Raw genomic sequence first — 22,547 nt, forward strand, 5'->3', positions numbered from 1 at the left:
AATCTTATCCTGGCACATAATCTCAGTTTCTTTCTCTGTCTGAATTGCTGATTCTGCTACAATTTCAATATTTGTATCTCTTCAGTTAATTTCTCATTGCCTAGCTTCCCTTCTTCAAGTTCTTATTCTCCTGATTTAATACTTCACTGGACTTGCTCTTATTTTCTAGTTGCCTTTTCAAGGAGTTCAGCTTATTTTCCATTGTTTGATGTCTTCTCTAGAGCTTCATTTAATTTTGCTGACTCTTTATATTCAATACTTCCTAGTTTCTTTTGAAGTCTTTAATGTATGCATTTCTTCTGAGGGAAATCCATCAAGTTCTTCCTGGACATTTACATTTCACAAATGGAACCTTCATTACTACTTGTCTTAACTTCAGCCATATGCTTTTTGCTTCACTGTTGGTCAGGTCTGTCTCCAAGGAAGTGTTGACTTGTTTCCATTCCGCAATTCTCTCATTGCGCTTCCTGTGGGGCCTTACATTGTCCTTCTTCTGGGGTCTTTCATTGTCCTCCTTCTGGGGTCTTCAATTGCCCTTCTGGATCTTTCAGTGCCCTTCTGAGTTGTTTCAGTGCCTCCTCCGAGGTCTTCTGTTGCAACTTCCTTGGGGTCTTCATTGCCTCCTCTGGGATCTTGAGATATTTGTTCCTTTTGGACCTTTTGTCTTGGGGTCCTCTCCAATTTTCCTGTCCAGTGTCATTTGTTTCTTCTTGAGGTTGTTGTGTTAAGTGCATTGCAACATTAAGTATATTACCACTTTAAATGAATCACCTCTGAAAATGCATTAGCGCTTTAAATGCATTACTGCTTTAAGATTATCATCTGTTATATTTGAATGAGTTGTGAGCAGCTTCTTTCTGTGCTTTTACTGTGCTTTTGAAGTCTTGGCGGAAATCTGACTGCTCCTCCTTTCACCCTGTTTAAAGTTGTAAAACTTAATTTCTCCATCGATGGAAAGCTGCTTGAGTGATCTCAGCAGCCCTTTCTTCTCTCAGGCCATTTGGAGAGTCACTTCCCTCTTTTGATGTGCTAGGGTTTTTCTCGACTTCACTGGAGACCCAGTGTTCTCAAGGTTCAAGGGGCTGTGGTTTCCAATTTGTTTTTAACTTCTTCTTTTCTAAACAGGTTGAGGTCATCTCCTCCTCTAAACAATGCCCCCACCCCCACAGGCTGTGCTCAAATCGGGAGCCCAGTGTTTCTGTACTCTCTTTTTTCTTGAAAAAAAACTTTGCACTAACTTTGTTTTTACATAAGTTACACTTTCCTTAAACTCAAAATTGCAGCTCTTGCTTCTGAGATTTATTTTCACTGGTTGTGCTGGCCGATTTAGGCTCATTCCGCTTCCTCTCCTCAGGATCTGACAATACCTCAAATGTGTCTATTCTCCCGAAGTCAGGCATCCGGGTGAGCATTTTTTTCTTCAGACTTCAACTAAAACAGGTGTCGGACCAGAGTTCCATCATAATCATCCCATCCTCATCGCCAGATGAAATTATGCACGTTTGCAGACTTGATTAGAAACACAAAAGGTATTTATTAATAAGAAAAACTGTATAGAAGCCATCAGCCTCACAGCTTTCCTGGAGCAGCCCATCGGCTGCCCCAGCTCCCTATATGTCTTCTACGCGTCTTCTGCCGAAGAGAGGACTCCACCTCCTGGAGTGATTATCCACCCTCAGTCCTAATTGGCCTCCCTCTTCTGCTGTGTTGTCATTAAAGGGACAATCACCACAAATCACCACAACCTGCAACCCAGATTGTAAGAACACCTTTCAGGTTTCTATTGACATATTTTGACTACCTGTTCTGTATTTAAAAAGTAAGATGATGTCCATGCTGCAGTTCATATTGTTTCATTGTTGGGGTGTTGTAGAAGGGAATGAGTGGGAGAGGGGAGGAAGACAGTCCCATTCATTTGCGAAAAGCAAATTGCTGCAGATGCTGGGATCTGAAACAAAACAGAAAATGCTGGAAAATCTCACTAGGTCTGGCAGCAACTGTAGGGAGAGAAAAGAGCTAATGTTTCGAGTCCAATGACTCATTCACTTGCTGCGGCCTAAGCTCTCTTACCCCTCCCTTGACACTGTGACACATCACTCACTCACCTCACTCAAGATAACTCTGCAACTCGAAGAACATTCCAGTTGCCTGGGAGTGACTCGGCCAGGTCCAAACTGGTATGACGCCAAGTGAAAGCTGCCTCAGGCCTGCTCTGGCATCTTTATCAGTGGAGTCTCCCTCCTGTTCTTTCATTTTCAATTTCTGCTCCTTGGCCTCACAGGAGATGTTGTCACAAAGAGTTAAGTGCAGTTGAAAGATTCCTGCATTTTGATGAATGGAAACACCCAGAATAACTGCTAAAGCCCATCTAATCATAGGTTTCCCCTTGTCCTTGCTGCTCCTCCAATCATAGATTCTGCCTCTGGATAAGTGACAAGAGCAAAAGGGTGGGAACCTGTTATTCAAGGAACTGGAGCAATGATGAACTCAGACACAATGCAGTCTTGTCTCATTGGTTCCCCCCGTAGGTTGCATTCAACAGTTCTTCGCAAATTCAAGCAAAGATAACGGGTGGGATTCTCTGATCGTGAGGCTAAGTGTTGACGCTGTTGCGTTTCACGACGGTGTCAACATGCCCTCAGAGCAGTGATTCTGACCCCTACAGGGGGCCAGCAGAGCACCGGAGTGACCCATGCCGCTCCAGCTGCTGATGCCGGCGTCAAATGGGCGCCGCGGGTCTGCGCATGCACAGTGGGACCGGCGCCAATGCGCGCATGCGCGGTTCCCTTCTCTGCGCCGGCCCGACGCAGCATGGCGTAGGGCTACAGGGGCCAGCACGAAGCAAAAGAGGCCCCCAGCCCGAGAGGCCGGCCCGCCGATCGGTACGCCCGATCGCGGGCCAGGCCACAGCGGAGACCCCCCCCCCCCCCATGGGTTGAACCCCCCACCACCAGGCCGCCCCGGACGCATGCACACCGAGGTGCATCCACACATGGATGGCGCTTGCGGGATTACGGTTTTTTGTGCAGCCGCTTGGCCCATCCCGGGTGGAGAAGCGGCGGCGCGGCCCCTGACTGGCGCCGCGCCGACCGCGCCGGCACCAATGTCGCCGATTCTCCGCTCTCCAATTCACGCCCGGCCCGGCGATTCTTGGGCCCGGCGTGGGCTGAGAGAATCCCGCCCAACACAAGAGTTTCAAAAGAAAGCCCTCAACAGTAAACTGACACCTGCAGACCTGTTTGTATGTTATAACCTGTTCATTTAATTTTCATACATAAAATGAAATGCAGTGTTAGATGTCCTTTACAGACCAATCAGCATGAGGGAGAGAGGAACAGACAGTGACAGCACTGCGCAGAACCACTGGGAAACCACCAGTGGCAAGTAAACCACCAGAAATCAAAAAGGAAAGGAAGAACTTGTATATATGCAGAGTGGGGGAAACGGAATCTATGATTGGAGGAGAGGCTCTGCCTTTCCCACACTTGCTGCTCCTCCATCACTGCTCTGCTGTCAGTTCTCACTCTCAGCAACTGACAGGTTAACTGACAATCACTTTTTTTTAGATCCTGGCAGTTTTTGCGATTTGGAAAAATCTTCGGCAGCTTTGTGGTTGACTGGCTTAAACAAAACGTCAGAACTGTCAGTTTAACTAGAGTGACTTCACTTCAGGAGTTAGTCATTTGACTGCAAAGTAAACTGGGATATCCTGTGGTCATAAAACATGCTATCTAAATCTAGGCCTTTCTTTTTCCTAAGGATTTGAAGAAACGTTGATAATAGGCTCTTCGGTGGTTGGTGACAAATGGTAATTTTTTTGCTGGACTCATTATTTTGGAAACATTTTATAACACAATTTAAAGCTGATATGTCTAGTTTGCTCATTTCAGGGTTGTTACCGAGAATATCTTAAAGCTTCGCATACCACAGGCATTTGGAGGAGGTGGATGAGTCATGTTCTAAGCATTGCTTTCCCAGTTGATCGGCCATGGATGGCTGCCACTTCCAGAAACTGTATTGGCAAAGAGATTTTTCCACTTTCATACAGTGCCTCATCTGTCTGATGTTTACATCAAGATCTTTCTAATCTGTTCACCTTTAGAAATCTTTCTTAGTTTAGCAGGTTTGGGGAGGATTAAACCCCAGAATGCTCCTGGCAATGTCTTTAGTCGGTCTATTTTGTAATCTATTCCATGGTAAGAAGCATAAATTGGGCTCCTTTACAGAGCATAGTAAGAACTTAATGATAACCATTCACTACACAGTGACAACTGATTTCCAAACGATTCAGATGACTGCACAGGATCTTTTCCATTCTGTAGAGTTTCTCCTGCCTTGGTGCATGATATTATTAAATATAATTATTTCCTCCAAGGAATGTAATTTCGCAGAGTAGAAAGATCAAATGATTCCTGAGCAAAAAAGTGGAATGATTGAGCAACATAGGTCTTCATTGTCAGTGAGAAGTGTTAGAGCCCTCAGGTGCAAGCCCTCAGGTGTCCCTGTGGGATGCAACTTTTAAGAGACCAGAGGACAAAGACTAGATATTTCACAATTATATCTGTGTTTCCTTGATCAGCAAATCTGAGGCTCTGCTGATTACTACTTCTCGCTACAATATATTTTCAATATCTGCTATGCAACACAACTTTATCACAATATTTCAATACCACAAAAAACTCATAACAGCACCAAGGTAGAGTGGGATAATATTTAGGTAGACCAGTCCCTTTCCCTAGCCCACTGGGGGATCCTATCTGGCCAAATCACAGCCTGGTATGGCAACTGTTCAGCCCAAGACTGTAAGAAACTACAGAGAGTCGTGAACACAGCTCAGTCCATTATGCAAACCCACTTCCCATCCATTGACTCTGTCTACACCTCCGCTGCCTTGGGAAAGCGAGCAGCATAATCAAAGACATCTCCCACCCGGGCTATTCTCACTTCCAACCTCTTCCATCGGGTAGGAGATACATAAGTCTGAGAAAACGCACTAACAGATTCAAAAACAGCTTTTTCCCCGCTGTTACCAGATTCCTGAATGACCCTCTTATAGACTGAACTGATCTCTCCATGTATCTTCTCTACTGAGTAGCAGTACACTCCGTATGCTTCACCTGATGTCGTTGTCTATGTATTTACTTTGTGTATTTATCATATGTCCTATGTTTTTTATGTATGGAAAGATCTGTCTGTACTGTACGCAGAACAATACTTTTCACTGTACCTCAGTACACATGACAATAAATCCAAATCCAAATAGGCTAAACTTCCTCCAGCGTTCTCCCCTTCCCTAGCCCTGAATTCACATATTTCTCTAGTTTTCCTCCTATTTCTGCTCATGGCCTCTCCGAGCCCATTTTGTCATTAAGATCCACCTCCATTCCTTTGACCCTATCCCTACTAGCTCCCCATCCTGGGTCCTATGTTTGAAGATATTATTCACAGTTCTCTCTTCATGGCTGTCCCCATTTCAAATCTGCTATAATCACCCCTTGTCTGAATACCATTGCATGGCGTCACTGTTCTTGCAAGCTACTGCCTCATTTCCAACCTCTCTTTTCTCTCCAAAGTCTTTGAATGGCTGTTTGTCTCTCAATTCTATGCCCATTGCTTCATGTTTGAATCACTTCAATCCTGTTTCAGTCCCTGCCACAGTAACAAAATGGCTTTTACCAAAGATACAAATGACATCCTGTGTGATTGTGTGAAAGCCAGGTAGAAAGATCTTTCTTTTCCTCATTCTTGCAACTGTGCCGGATTTTGGGACCGAATATCAAATTCAACGGACAGTCAGAGAACTCACTTGATCTTTCACTCGATTACCAGTCTCGGGTTTGCTTGAGAGTGTGCAACTTATTCTGTCATTGGCAGTTTGTTTCAAACATGCCTCACTTGCAACACATTGGAATAAAATAACATTTTCACAGCATGTTTCCTTTTCAGTACTTTGAATGAGCTTTGTTCTAATTGCCATAACTGGAATGTCTTCTGAAAAGCAATTCCAATTGGCAATATGCATTGGTCATGCCAGGAGGGGACGGCGCACACACTGTGCACAAGTTTCCCGCGTATTGATGATGGGAAATGATGCAGCTGGTGGTTTGTATTGGACGGAGCGTTTTCAACAAGCAGGAGTGTGGAGCTCATGTTGAGCTGCTTTGTGAAAATTGGAACATTGTAAAACCTAGATTGGTATCGGGAGAGAAATATTGGTGTAGCTCGCTGGTGACCTGAAACGGTCTCATGCTCCAGTTTGAGCTGGGGGAGGGGAGGCAGTAATGGGGTCCTGACGGGCACGCAGGTTGTTGGGTCCGGATGAGGTTGTTGCCGTGAAGTCGGAGGCGTCGGACGAGGCGGCCAAATCCTCAATGGAGAAAATACCCAACAAGAAGCTGCATCTGCTCCTCTGCTTCACGGGAATCGTTATCTGTTACTTTAATGCCTGAATTTTATAAGAGACGACGTAAGTACTTGGTGCCCAAGACAGAGCGCACCCAGTGAAAATAGGCCATTCATTGAACATGTACAAAATGTCCTTCCCCCAAGCAGTGGCGGACTGGCCAGGGTGTCAGCTTGCCCGATGGCAAGTGGGCCCCTGATGAAGTGGGCCCCCTATATCAAATAAAAATGCAATAAAGAAACAAACGCAGACAACGGTTTTAGTAATAAAAAGGAATAAGAAAAAAAAGAGAACAGGACACAAATAAGCAGTGCATGAAAAGGAATGAAGCAGGGGAGGTAGTGGAAGGATGTGGAATAGGGGGGCCCAGGTCGGGCATAATTAATGAAATTCCATGTTTTCAGCAAGAGTGTGTGAATTTAAAGATAAAGTTACAATTCGTGATTTGAGATAGTCGGCAACTTCAAAGGATATCAAGCAGCAGTCTTGGTTCAGCCGGTACATCGGTCCGGGGCCCGGAGAGCCAAGAAGGGGCCCGTGAATCTCTGAAGGGCCCTTAAAAATTATAATTAATTAGATAAATAAATCTCCAACTTCTTTCCTGAGATTTGTATTCTAACTTAATAAAATATAATTGTTTTTAAAAAGAGCAATACCAAATAAAAATGCAATAAAGAAACAAACAAATAATCACTCAGTGTATGAACGAACGAAGCAGTGTTAAACGGATGTGAAAAGGAGTGGGGGGGGGGGGGGGGGCTGGTTCACCCGGGTCGGACATAGTTGGAAATCCACGTTTTCAGCAAGAGTGTGTGAATTTAAAGATAAAGTTACAGTTCGTGATTTGAGATGGTCGGCAACTTGAAAGGATATCAAGCAGTAAATAGGGTCGTGAGGTCACCGAAAAGGAGAAGCGGTACCTTTGACCGTGAATCATGAGGTCAAAGATATTGAAGTGATAAGCCATGATCGGTAAACTTAAAGGGTTGCGACTTGTAACACTACGCTGGTATCAAACTGGACATGTTAACTTTGGTTGTGGGACCATTCTTAATGTCTTACTACAGTCGGACCAAACTTCTAAGTTTCAACAGTTGTCTCAGTTGCTTGCTGGTGTGAACACTGGACAGTGGATTGTCTCCTCTTCTGAAGCTGCATAGGCCACAGTAGTATTGACTAATGAACATAGCCTATTGAAGTGTAAGTAAGTTATTTCATATTTTTTATCAAGCAGGGGTTTATCTGGTGTTCCTTCAAGTTATTCTTGCAATCATCAATATTCATTTTTCCCAATGTGGGCTATTTTTAATTAAGTTTTTATTTCAGGAATATTACCCCCACCAGCATGGAAAAGAAAAAGCATAAATCTGGGTCACTAAAATGCAAAGAACACAAAGAAGCAGAAAGGAAGGAATCAGCCAAGCGATGCAGGCCTATTACAGAGTTTATAATACCACAAGCACAATCCACATCAATATCCAGTTCTGCAACAAATAATCAAGAAGCAAGAAACAATGCTCATGGTGATGATGCAATGACATGAGAGTTACAAGAACAGAGAAGAGCTACTTTGAATGTAGAGACAAATACAAGTGCATCCATTACTAATCAACCCAGGCCCAAAATTTACTCTGGCTTCCTTGTTCTGTTATCTGTACTGCCTGTAGTTGCAACATCTGAACACATAGCTTCAACTAGTGACAGGGAATCAGATATTCCTTCAAGCATACATGACTTGGTTTCTGAAGCACATCCTGTAAATGAACATACGCAAGAAAATGAAAGATCAATTACTGGAATCTTCCAATATCCATCACGAACAAAGCTAAAACAGTTTTTTGCTGAACATCCACTTCAGCCACTTGATGATCTGCCATTTGATGCTCGTTTGTATGAGAGGAAAATTATGAATGACTCAATCCCAAGAAAATGGCTAACATATAACAAAGAAAATAGATGCTTATGTTGTTCATACTGCTTAGCCTTTGAGTTTCCCAACACTTGTAATCCATCACCCTTTGTACGTGGCTTTAGTGACTACAGGCATATTAGCCAGAGCTTAACTTTACATGAATTGACAACAACACATGTCAGAAATGCTCAGCAATATATCAGTGTGGTTAATGATGGCACCTTAGATAAATTTTTTGCAGCATCACTAATTAAAAGGAAAGAAGAAGTATTGAAGCAGAGAAGTATTATCATGAGGATTATAGACATCATAAAGATGTTAGGCAAGCAAGCACTTCCTTTTCGAGGTCACAGAAATGAATCGGCCTACACTCTAGATAATGAGGTTCTGAATCATGGCAATTTTTTAGATACAGTGCAGTTGATGGCAAAATATGACCCCATTATGGAAGCTCACGTTTCTGCAGTGCAAAACAAGTCTAAACAAAGAATCAAACGATTAGAGCAACAAGGAAAGGCTCAAAGTAAAGGCCATGGTGGACTTGTTACATACCTGAGTAAAACAACTATAAACATGTTAATCAAAATTATGAAGAATATGATACAAGAAAGAATTAGTCATGAAGTTTCTCAAGCAAAATATTATTCTATTCAGGTTGATTCAACACAAGATAATTCATCCATCGATCAGTTTAGCATTATTATTCGGTATGTGCTTAAAGGTATTATCTGTGAGCGACTACTTTCAGTTGTGCCAAGTAATGATGGTACAGGACAGGGACTTTTTGATCTATTGATTGAAACATTACAGCATCTTAAAATTGACCCCCAAAAATGTTTATCTGATAGCACAGATGGCGCTGCAAGCTACCATGGCCAGTATAATGGTTTACAAAGTAAAATTGCTGATGTGGCTGATCAACATGTTCATATATGGTGCTATGCCGATGTCTTGAATTTGGTGATAACTGAAACAACAAAATGTGTGCCTACAGTTTCTTTTTTCAATTTGCTCCAGAATATAGCAACTTTTGTGAAAGCATCATACAAGAGAATGGCTGTATGGATAGAAGTTGTTGGAAAACATCTAGGACAAGAAAAAATGAAATGATTAAAGCTAATTGGTGAGACCAGATGGTCAGGAAAATCCAATGCAGCAACAACTATATTTGGACGTTTTGATGATGCCGCTGCCACTACTTTGGTAAATCTATCGACATGCTTATCAATGATACAAGATTCAGAAAAGTTTGATGCAAAAACAAAACATGAAGCAAATGTTTTACTTCAAAGTCTTCTAAAGTTTGAAACCATATTGACAGCATTTACTTACTTGTATATATTTGAAACTACAACCCCGTTATCAAGTTATCTACAGACAAGTGGTTTAGATATGTTTACTGCATGGAGTTTGGTAGATTCAGCTACAACAAAGTTGAAGGAACAGACAAGAACATTTGATAACGTTCACAGCAAGGCTTTGTAATTTGTAAATAAATGTAATGACAGGATTTCACAGATGAATATGGATGAAAATCAAACATTGGAAATTGATGCGTTGGAAACAGCATTGCCAGTTAAGAGGCAGAGGAAGAAGAAAAGAATGGCAGATGAGCTTATTGATGATGAAAGAAATTCCTCAGATTCTCTAGCTGATTTTCGAGTAAATGTGTTTAACCTAATAATGGATCGCATTGTCTGTTAATGTGTAAATTGTGCAGTAAACTATTTAAAAATATCAACCAATTACTTAAAATTTAAAAAAATAAATAAAAAATTCAATTATAACATTCTGTATTTACATTTGGTATCTACTGCCAGTAATATGTACAGTACATGTACACTGTAATTACTAAGAAATACACATTTTTTCCACAAAAAATTTTATTGTACCCTTTTTTCCATATGTATTTTTAAAAATTTTTATTTATTGGTTATGAAAATTAAATGATAGCATTGTAGTTGTGGGTGGGCCCCCTTTGTCTCCTGGCAACCAATATTTTTAGACCCAGTCCGCCACTGCCCCCAAGGATTGTAGGGATTTACCGACCACCCCGCCGCGTGCTCTTTGATGGGGGAGGCGGCCCGTCAGCGGGATCTACTGGTCTCGTCGTTGTAATCTGGATGCTGAATAGGATGAATCAAAGCCACTCTGCGTGGTAATGGCTACCCTGATCAGATCATTGCTGGCTGTATATCGCACAAACACCTAAGGCCACCACATTCAATCCTGAAACGTTCCCAGTCTACCTCAGATTATCCTGGAAGGGTAAGGTATCTTAAAATGTTTGAGCAACAAGTGAAGCTAGCTCTTTCATGCTGTTACAATGCAGTAGCAACTTGAGTGGTATTCGCCACTAACAGGATGCTGCCATCAAGCTAAAAAAATGTCCTGTCTAGCACACAAATGTAATGTGGTATATACATTTAATCTCCACTGTTATGTTAGGTATCTAGACCTTATGTCTCAAAGATTAGCGGATCATATCAAACAGCATGTGCCTTTGGCTATTCACAACAAGCAACTGTACCCAACCAGCATGTGCTTGCGAAATTCAATACAGAGTGTCCAGCATTGATGGAATTCCATGATTGGACAATATTTACGAAATAATCTTGAGTGTGCTAGGAATTAAGCTGATAACCAATTTAAGATTACCAGTCAGGCTCACAATGTGATGCACATATACCTGATAGGAGCTACATTTATTAATACACATGGCTCTGTTCTTTGCAGACAAAAAGAACATGTACATACAATCCGTCTTTTCAACTAAACAAAATAGGTGACTGAGTTCTCTGGTTCATTCCCCAAGCTAATGCTTTGACCAATGAGAGCTCACCTACCTGAATTTAAACAAAGCTTGGCAGTTAACTGTAAGGCATCAGTTAGCTGGTGCATTCTCCATGGCAACACCTCTGTCAATCAGAATCCACTTGCGAATTAATCAGCACTCTCTTATGAAGTATAAATGTTGTTCCTATTACACTTGGTATTCTTATGAATTATCCTGATGCATGCTAGATGAAAAGCTTTGATAACATATATCTTTTTTTCAGCAATAATAAAATAACTACAGTGAGCCGTGAACACAGCCCAGTCCATCATGCCAATCCGCCTCCCATCAATTGGGTAGGAGATACAAAGTTCTGAGAACACGCACTAACAGTTTCGAAACAGCTTCTGCCTCACTATTACCAGACTTCTGAATGACTCTCTTAAAGATTGAACTGATCTCTCCACGCATCTTCTCTACTGGGTCGCACTACACTCCGTATGCTTCACCCGATGTCTATGTCTCTGTATTTACTTATTTTATTTATCGTATGTCCTATATTTTTAAAGTATTGAATGATCTGCCTAGACTGTACGCAGAATGTTTCACTGGACCTTGGTCCGCATGACAATAAATCCAAATCCAAATAATTGAATAGGGTCAGACGCATAATTATCTAATTTTTTACTTACTTCAACCCATCTTGTGCATTTTGAACATCGTTCTCAGATTTTCTGTTATATTTTGGGATTCTTTTGAGTTGAGGTTCATACTATTGGCTTTGCAAAATAATTTGAAACGATGGGCAACCATACCTAGCAAACAGCTGCTTGTAAAGTGCACTCCTATTTGAACTCTTGGCACTAATTTACCCTACTGAGTTCAAAACAATTTGAGAATTAGTTTATAATTAATAAAGATTGATTGTAATGAAAACCAAATATATCAGTCCTAACTTTCTGCCACTTCAACTTGGAATGTCACATGCATTGAACGTGTCTTTATACATGGACGTTTGTATGTTTGATATCACCTTACCTTCGTACCTTCCTCTAAGCATCAATTCCCACAATTTAACTTTCCAATTCTGTTGACTCTGGTCTTGTGTGCTCTTCCTCTCTTTTTGTGCCTCCTCCTCACCCCAGGAGTGGAGCCACACGTTTTCTGGGTTCCATTTTCTGGAGCTCTCGTCTGCCACTCCAATGTCCTCTTCTTTAAAAATCAAATCTTTCCTCCAACTCAGCATATTTGCTACATGCAGCTGCCTATGTTTCTTGTATTTTAATGTAAAGCTGTACTGTTGCAATTGAAATAAGATTCTCCTAGGGTAGGATGAAGTATTGTTTTCAGAATTGTGAGAAGTCTTACAACACCAGGTTAAAGTCCAACATGTTTGTTTCAAACACTAGCTTTCGGAGCACTGCTCCTTCCTCAGGTGAATGACACTGTTTGAAACAAACATGTTGGACTTTAACCTGGTGTTGTAAGACTTCTTACTGTGCTCACCCCAGTCCAACGCCGGCATCTCCACATCATGGCTACCATCGACACCGCAAACTGCCAGCTCAAAGTGGATCTCCAAGAAGATCGCGCATACAGACACTTGTTTGAAACAAACCTGCTGGACTTTAACCTGGTGTTGTAAGACTTCTTACTGTGCTCACCCCAGTCCAACGCCGGCATCGCCATTTCTGAATTGTCTCAAGAGATTTATGATCCAATTCTTCTGGATACACATAATAGTTGAACTTATTACCCCTGCCGCTGCAAGTTTTTTAAAATTAGGATTTAACTGCATTGGATTAGTTTAAGCACTTTGGAGTTGAATACTATGCATTGGTCTTCGTGTAATGGGAATGCAAGACATATTGTCGCAAGACATTTTGGTTACTGTTTCAAGTGTTTGATTGCTTTCATTTTCTTATTTTAGTTTTAGTGCTGCAGGGAATATGTGTGGTATTTGATGTGTTGGGTATGCTGGGTCTGCGAGGACTGCGTTTACCATAGCAGTGAGAGAGACAGGCTTCCAACACTTGTTGAAATGCAACTCTATTTTATTGAACTATGAACTGTTAAACATACTTGAACAGTGGGTTGACACTATGCTGAGTTGACTGGAGACCTGAGGCTAACCTGACCAGACTATCCTGCTACCACATGGTGGATGTTCGTGTTGCTGCTCACGGGCTCTGGCTGTCTCAGAGGCTGCATCGCAAGAGAGCTGGAAAACTAGTGCCCTCTGGCTTTATAGTGGCCGTGTCCTGTCTGGTGATTGGCTGCTGTGTTCTGTGTGTTAATTGGTCATCCTGTGTATCAATCAGTGTATGTTTGTGCACCATCATATACTTGTGTGTATATTATGATATCTTCCCCTTTTTAAAAAAATGTGTACATGGCAATAAATACTGAGTATGTGAATGTGCCTGACTATGTACAGAGTATGTGAGCGTATTTATATGACTAGGAATCTGACTATATACAAAAATATGAACGTATTTACATGGGAAGGTGTCTAGTGCAGATAGAGTGCATATACAAAATCATGGAAAACAGTATGTACAGGCGAGCAAACGAAGAATCAAGGCAACAAAACAATCAGTCTATAAATTCAGTCTCTGTCGTGGGCGACGAATTCTGGTTGACTGCCTCAAGGGTGGGTCAGGGGCTGCCTGCTCTGGAATGGGCGGAGCTGTATCGACTGCAGAGGGTGGCAAAAGAAGAGGTAGACCGGTGATCTCTTGGAAGGGCGTGTCCTGAGGATGGATCAGGCGAGGCAGGGGATCACGTTCAGGTGGCGAGTGTGGAAGCAGCCGCAGTGCCCGCCCATTACGCCAAAGAAAAGAGCCACCCTGCATGCGAACTAGAAATGATCTGGGGGCCACTTGCTTCACCACCACAGCTGTGGCAGACCAGCCACCTTGAGGTAGCTGAACACAAACTTGGTCATCAAGGATGAGAGACTGGAGATCTGCGGCGTGGGCGTCATACGCCGACTTGCATTGGACCCGAGACAGTTGCATTCGTTGCAGGACTGGAAAATTGTCAAGGTCTGGGATGTGGATTGCAGGCACCGTTGTCCGTAATGTGCGGTTCATTAGCAGTTGTGCTGGGGACAGGCCAGCGGACAAAGGAGTTGCCCTGTAGGCTAGCAGTGCGAGGTGAAAGTCTGAACCCGCATCAGCCGCTTTACACAGGAGTCGTTTGACAAAGTGTACCCCCTTTTCAGCTTTCCCATTTGACTGGGGATAGTGGGGACTCGAGGTGATGTGCGTGAAATTGTACCGTCGGGCAAAATTGGTCCACTCCTGACTGAAAAAACACGGGCCATTATCGGTCATGACCATGACTGGAATGTCATGACGGGCAAAGGTCTCTTTGCACACCCGGATGACCGTTGCCGATGTGAGGTCATGCAGCCTAACCACCTCGGAGTAGTTAGAGAAGTAATCCACAATGAAGACGTAGTCCCGGCGTTGTGCGTGGAAGAGATCTATGCCAACCTTGGTCCATGGGGACGACACCAGTTCATGTGGCTGCAAAGTCTCTTTCGGCTGAGCCGCTGGAACTGTTGGCACGTTGGGCAATTTAGAACAGTGTTGGCAATGTCCTGATTGATGCCAGGCCAGTACACTGCCTCACGGGCCCGCCGGCAGCAATTCTCCACCCCCCGGTGACCCTCGTGGAGCTGGCCAAGGACGAGCTCCCGCATGCTTTGCGGAATGACGATCCTGTCCAATTTCAACAGAATTCCATCTACCACTGCCAGATCATCTTTAATGTTGTAGAATTGCGGGCATTGGCCCTTTTGCCACCCGTCTGTGAGATGGCGCATGACCCGTTGGAGCAGAGGATCCTTGGCTGTTTCACAACGAATCTGGATGACTCGTTCGTCAGTGGCAGGAAAAAATTGGATGCGCAGAACTCAACATGGTCATCAATTTGGCAAACAAAGTCCGACTGCTCGCACGGTGTAGTGACGGAGCGAGAGAGTGCATTGGCCACGATGAGCTCCTTGCCCGGGGTGTAGACCAGTTAGAAATCATAGCGTCTGAGCTTGAGGAGGATGCGCTGCAGGCGTGGCATCATATCGTTGAGGTCCTGTATGATGTGAACCAGTGGCCTGTGGTCCGTTTCGACCATAAATTTGGGGAGTCCATACACGTAGTCATGGAATTTGACAATTCCCGTGAGGAGGCCCAGGCAGTCGTTCTCGATTTGAGCATAGCGCTGCTCAGTGGGTGTCATTGCGCGTGAATCATATGCGACTGGGGCCCATGAGGAGGATTTGTCGCACTGGAGGAGCACTGCCGCAATGCCAGACTGGCTTGCATCAGTGGAGATCTTCATCTCCTTGGCAGGGTCGAAGAATGCCAGTACCGGGGCCTTGGTGAGTTTTGTCCTGAGTTCACGCCACTCTCGCTCATGAGCAGGGAGCCACTGGAAGTCGGTGGCTTTCTTCACAAGATTGCGGAGAGCCGTTGTGTGAGATGCGAGGTTGGGGATAAATTTTCCCAGGACGTTGACCATCCCCAGGAAGTGGAGGACCGCCTTCTTGTCCTCCGGTGTCTTCATAGCATTGATCGCCGACACCTTATCCGCATTTGGCTGCACACCGAACTATGTGTTCTGTGTGTTAATTGGTCATCCTGTGTGTCAATCAGTGTATGTCTGTGCACAATCATATACTTGTGTGTATATTATGACAGTATTTAACTGATGTTTTGCACTTATTGATTTCAGTTTCAAATTGTGTCAATTTGGTGTTTGAGTTTCTACCCCCACATTAAGCTGGATTTTTGTTTTCAATGGTGAACAAGTAGTGCCAACTATTCATTGCACTTGTCTACAAATGTTCTACGGGACTTTGCACAGGAACCTACTCTGAAAGAGACAGTGTCCTCTGCACTGTGAATGGCTCAAGCAATTATGTATTTTCTTAACTAATCAGATTGAAATCTTGTTAATGAGGAGTCTGAAACTGGGAAATATGAGTTAGACTCTTCAATGTTGTATATACAGAAAACAATATAGTCGAGAGAATAAAGAATGGGAAATAAAGATGCAGTTAGGAAATAGAGATAAAGAGACAGAAAACCTTTTTAAAACTCCAACAATAATTATGATCTGATAGCATGAGAAATCTTAAGATTTGGTCATGAACTAGTTCCACTTACATTTTAGTGTATAGGTGTAGCAGCCTTCAGCCAGTGGCACTAATATATGGATATCTTGTATAATGGTGTGTGTGAACAGTTCTTTTTGGCTCTCTTCGCAATGTGAAACTGGTTGGATTGCATATATTTTTAACATTTAATATTTAGTAGTAGTCTTTCTAAATACACTATTGGGGTGAATTTTCTTGTGGATTTTCCTACTTGTCTGCTACAATTGAAAGATGTGCAGTGATAGTTATGTCTCTTGTTTTATTTCAATGTTTCTTTTTCACAGACAAGAGGGAGAGCCTCCCGTTGAAAATGGTTGGATTCCGTACATTGGTTGCGCTTTAGAGTTTGGTGCGAATCCGCTGAAGTTTCTGCAAACTCGCCAGAAGAAATACGGAGATGCTTTTACATGTAAAATAGCTGGGAACTTCATCACTTTCATCACTGATCCCTTCTCATACAGTTCTGTAGTTCGACATGGAAAAAATCTTAATTTTCAGACCATTGCACTAAAAATCTCAAGAAGGGTAAGGGAGCCTACTTGTTTATGATGTATTGCCTCTTTAGTAGTACAGTGCAAAATGATTAACTGAATAATTTGCCAAGTAATTTTATCAAAATGTTCTATTATTTTTTCTGATTTAAAAATTAATCAAGAAGCTTAATTGACCTCAAACTGGCTTGCAATTACAGTACTGGAAAAATAGCCACACTACTGTAGTACATAGTTGAAAGTATATTTAGGTGCTTCCTGATCTACATTGATGCTTGGTCTAGAAATGCCTTGTTTCTTAAAATTCTCAACTTTGTTTTCGAATCACTCCATAGCCTTGTGCCTCCCTACCTTTATAATCTCCTCCAGCCCACATCCCTCCGAGATAGCAGTGATTCTCTAATTGTGGCCTCTTGTGGTGCATTGCCGATTCATTTTTTGAAATATAAATTTAGAATACCCAATTCTTTCTTTCAATTTAGGGGCAATTTAGCGTGGCCAATTCACCTACGTTGCAGATCTTTTTGCATTGTGGGGGTGAGAACCACGCAGATACAGGGAGAATATGCAAACTCCACATGGACAGTGAACCCGGGACCTCCACACCGTGAGGTAGCAGTATTAACAACTGCACCACCGTGCCACCCCAAAAACAGATTAATTATATTTACCAATCTCACATAGTATTTAACAAATCATTTTTTAAGAAAGTTGTTCACTTGTCATTTAGCTAGGCATGAGATTAATTGTGTGTGGTTAAATACAGAGTGGCTAAGTTGCTGTATGTGACTTAATTAAACATACAACCCAACACCGTGTTGTTATAGTTCTGACTTTATTTGGAATAAGCAAGAATTAGTACATTATAGTACTTAAGTAGCAGTCTAAAAAGCATAAGTGAGAGTTATGTTAAAGAAAAAGAAAACTAGTGCAGATGCTAAAAATCTGAAATAAAAACAGAAAATGCTGAAAATAACCAGTAGATCAGGCAGCACCTTTGGAGAGAAAAACAGAGTTAAGGGGCCCAATCTAACATAATGGGAACAGAGTCCCATAGCGAGTGCGTTTAGCCGTGAGCACCAGGAAACACCCCGCTATCTAACGCCAGTCCGGTTAGATAAGGGGCCTCATTGGGCAACACGCGGCCGCACTCAGCCCCCTTTTCTGTACTAAGGAACTGCGCTAGCTGGAACTCCTCAGTGCAGGATCGCCATTTTTAATTTTTTGAATTCCCGATGTGACCCTCGAATCTCCCTCATGCCCCAACTCACTATAAGGGGTCCCCGGGCTCCCTCACACCGCCCCCACACCCACAAGTGCACCGCCCCAGTCTTCACTGCCAGGTGGAAAATGCCAGCTTGACACCTTGGCACTGCCATGTTGGCAGTGTGCCTACCACCTGAGCACCTTGCCAGTGCCTGGCCAACACCCAGATGGTACTGCCAGGGTACCAAGCTGGCAGTGCTAGGGTTCCCAAGTGGCACCAGCAGTGCCAGCGTGCGACCTTGCCCAGGGGGAAAGCACCTGGGAACCTCCAATCCCTTGCGAGACTCCCATGAATGCCATTGCATCTGGTCCCGGTTTGTGGAGACCAGCACTGAACGGCGCTTGGCTGAGGTCTCCAAGATGAAGGGGATAGATCCCAACACCTTGGTTACCTCAGGGAACTGCATAGAATCTCTACAGTGCAGAAGGAGGCCATTCAGCCCATCGCGTCTGCACCGAACCTTGGAAAGAGTACTCCACCTAGTCCCAAACCACGGCCCGATCCCCACAACCCAGATATTAGAGACAGTTCGTCAGATTTGCTAAAAGTGATCCCGCCCACAATTGGCTGGCTTCACATTGCGATGTCTCGCAAGATCGCTTTAGATCTCAAAAGGCATCGCAAGCCGGGTAGATCCCAGGAGCATGGTCTCCAGTCATTTACTGGCCGCACTGCACCACAGCGCGCTGCTTTTCAGCGCCCAAGGTTTCAGGTGATGACGTTTCACCAGAACAATTCTGATGGAAGAACATCAACATGAATTATTCCCTATGTTTCTCTTTCCATGAATACGGCCATCAGTTTTTATTTTATAATTATGCTACTTCGTTACCGTTTGAGTAGAAGTCGTTTTTCTGTTTCAGGAACACAAGAAACAGGGGCAGGAATAGACCCATTTGGTCCTTCGAACCTGCAATATGATCATGGCTGATATTGGCTTCAACTCCAGTTTACTGTCTGTTCCCCATATCCCTTTATTTCTGGAGAGACTAAAAATCTGTCTGTTCCAACCTTAAATGTATTCAACAATGGCGCATCCATTACCCTCTGGGGTAGTTCCAAAGTTTCACAACTCTTTGAGTGAAGTAGTTTCTCCACATCTCAGTCCTAAATGATTGGCCCCTCCTTGTTTTAGAGATGATATTTGGGGCAGGCTATAAAAGATACTTTGTGGGTAGAGCGTAGGAATAAAAAAGGGACAGCCAGGTTGCTAGATGTTGTAATGAGACAGGATTGATTAATGAGCTCATTGTTCGGGATCCTCTTGGAAGGAGCGATCACAATATGGTGGAATTTAAAATACAAGATGGAGGGTGAGAAGGTAAAATCAAACACTAGTGTTTTGTGCTTAAACAAAGGAGATTACAATGGGATGAGAGAAGAGCTAGCTAAGGTAGACTGGGAGCAAAGACTTTATGGTGAAACATTTGAGGAACAGTGGTGAACCTCCCAAGCGATTTTTCACAGTGCTCAGCAAAGGTTTATACCAACAAAAAGGAAGGATGGTGGAAAGAGGTAAAATCGACCGTGGATATCTAAGGAAATAAGGGAGAGTATCAAATTGAAGGAAAAAGCATACAAAGTGGCAAAGATTTGTGGGAGACTGGAGGACTGGGAATTCTTTAGGGGGCAACAGAAAGCTACTAAAAAAGCTATAAAGAAAAGTAAGATAGATTATGAGAGTAAACTTGCTCAGAATATAAAAACAGATAGTAAAAGTTTCTACAATATATAAAACAAAAAAGAGCGGCTAAGGTAAATATTGGTACTTTAGAGGATGAGAAGGGAGATTTAATAATGGGAGATGAGGAAATGGCTGAGGAACTGAACAGGTCTTTTGGGTCGGTCTTCACAGTGGAAGACACAAATAACATGCCAGTGACTGATGGAAATGAGGCTATGACAGGTGAGGACCTTGAGATGATTGTTATCACTAAGGAGGTAGTGATGGGCAAGCTAATGGGGCTAAAGGTAGACAAGTCTCCTGGCCCTGATGGAATGCATCCCAGAGTGCTAAAAGAGATGGCTAGGGAAATTGCAAATGCACTAGTGATAATTTACCAAAATTTACTAGACTCAGGGGTGGTCTCGGCGGATTGGAATTTAGCAAACGTTACACCACTGTTTAAAAAAGGAGGTAGGCAGAAAGCGGGTAATTATAGGCAGTTAGTTTAACTTCGATAGTAGGGAAAATGCTGGAATCTATCATCAAGGAGGAAATAGCGAGGCATCTGGATGGAAATTGTCCGATTGGGCAGACGCAGCATGGATCCATAAAGGGCAGGTCGTACCTAACTAATTTAGTGGAATTTTTTGAGGACATTACCAGTGCGGTAGATAACGGGGAGCCAATGGATGTGATATATCTGGATTTCCAGAAAGCTTTTGACAAGGTGCCACACAAAAGGTTTCTGAATAAGATAAAGATGCATGGCATTAAGGGTAAAGTAGTAGCATGGATAGAGGATTGGTTAATTAACAGAAAGCAAAGAGTGGGGATTAATGGGTGTTTCTCTGGTTGCCAATCAGTAGCTACTGGTGTCCCTCAGGAATCAGTGTTGGGCCCACAACTATTCACAATTTACATAGATGATTTGGAGTTGGGGACCAAGTGCAATGTGTCCAAGTTTGCAGACGACACTAAGATGAGTGGTAAAGCAAAAAGTGCAGAGGATACCGGAAGTCTGCAGAGGGATTTGGATAGGTTAAGTGAATGGGCTAGGGTCTGGCAGATGGAATACAATGTTGACAAATGTTAGGTTATCCATTTTGGTAGGAATAACAGCAAAAGGGATTATTATTTAAATGATAAAATATTAAAACATGCTGCTGTGCAGAGAGACCTGGGTGTGCTAGTGCAAGAGTTGCGGAAAGTTGGTTTACAGGTGCAACAGGTGATTAAGAAGGCAAATGGAATGTTGTCCTTCATTGCTAGAGGGATGGAGTTTAAGATGAGGGAGGTTATTCTGCAATTGTATACGGTGTTAGTGAGGCCACACCTGGAGTATTGTGTTCAGTTTTGGTCTCCTTACCTGAGAAAGGACGTACTGGCGCTGGAGGGTGTGCAGAGGAGATTCACTAGGTTAATCCCAGAGCTGAAGGGGTTGGATTACGAGGAGAGGTTGAGTCGACTGGGACTATACTCATTGGAATTTAGAAGGATGAGGGGGGGATCTTATAGAAACATATAAAATTATGAAGGGAATAGATAGGATAGTTGCGGGCAGGTTGTTTCCACTGGCGGGTGAAAGCAGAACTAGGGGCATAGCCTCAAAATAAGGGGAAGTAGATTGAGGACTGAGTTTAGGAGGAACTTCTTCACCCAAAGGATTGTGAATCTATGGAATTCCTTGCCCAGCGAAGCAGTTGAGGAACCTTCATTAAATGTTTTTAAGATAGAGATAGATAGTTTTTTGAAGAATAAAGGGATTAAGGGTTATGGTGTTCGGGCCGGAAAGTGGAGCTGAGTCCACAAAAGATCAGCCATGATCTCATTGAATGGTGGAGCAGGCTCGAGGGGCCAGATGGCCTACTCCTGCCGCTCAGTTCTTATGTTCTTTACAGCCACCTTTTTCAACCCTCTGGGGTGCAGATCATCAGGTCCAGAGCATTTATCCTCTTTAAATCCCATTCATTTCTCTATTCCTTTTTTAAAAACTAATATTAACATCTTGCAACAAAAACAGAAAATGCTGGACATTAAGTTCTATAAATTCTTCCGTGGACTTGCTACACATTTTTTCAGTAAATTTCTTCATCTGTATCTCCTAGTAGATCCTCAGTTTCACTGAATCTGGATTACCGCTTGTTCTCATTCCTTCCATTCCACCATCAGAGGCCAAACTTTCAGTTACTGTGCAACATATTTCTGAAATTCTCTTTGAGAAAATACTTCCACCACCTATCCTCCTCTTAGTTTCAGAAGCTTCTCTCAAATCCATTTCTTCAAATGGGCTGTTTGCCTCCCATACCCTAATAAATACCTCTTTCATGCCTTCACCACTTGGCCTTGTAAACTGCTTTCAATCGTTCTTTTTAAATAAATGTAAGCAGTTTATTACTATAGAATTAGCTTATTCAACTCACAGGAAACCCTTGTGATTCCCAACCATGCAGCTATTAGTATTTTAAATCAGTGAACCAAACGCTGTTAGTTTAAAGAAATCTTTTGACCTCTTCATTACAAGTTAACATTTGGCAAACATTCAATTGAAAACAGGAGGAAAGCAGTTTAAAATGTGTGACATGAGGTAACAGTGTGAGCTAAGCATTTAAAAAGGTTTGGAATAACTGATTCTATCTATGCTTCCCTGAATGCATGCAGTACAAACACAGTAATGTGTTAAAATGACCTGGAGTTACCTCTCTCTCTGCATCTTTGATGATTTGATTGCCTGCAGGTGCTCGCATTCCGGGGCATCTCTGACTGTGTCTATATAAACATTTCTGGAACAAGCCTTTCCATTCACCTGAAGAAGGAGCCGTGCTCCGAAAGCTCGTGTTTGAAACAAACCTGTTGGACTTTAACCTGGTG

The 22,547-nt window shown here is 42.8% G+C and overlaps 1 protein-coding gene across 1 annotated transcript in view; it reads left to right on the forward strand.

Moving 5' to 3' along the window:
* Nucleotides 1-22,547, forward strand: part of LOC119972545 (cytochrome P450 7A1-like) — a 72,908-nt gene that overhangs the window by 15,277 nt on the left and 35,084 nt on the right. The window contains exon 2 of the mRNA XM_038809417.1: nucleotides 16,540-16,780. Coding sequence (XP_038665345.1) covers nucleotides 16,540-16,780 — 241 coding nt within the window. The remainder of the gene's footprint in view (nucleotides 1-16,539; nucleotides 16,781-22,547) is intronic.

The sequence above is a fragment of the Scyliorhinus canicula genome, chromosome 10 (genome assembly GCF_902713615.1).
Source record: "Scyliorhinus canicula chromosome 10, sScyCan1.1, whole genome shotgun sequence".
Classification (NCBI taxonomy): domain Eukaryota; kingdom Metazoa; phylum Chordata; class Chondrichthyes; order Carcharhiniformes; family Scyliorhinidae; genus Scyliorhinus; species Scyliorhinus canicula.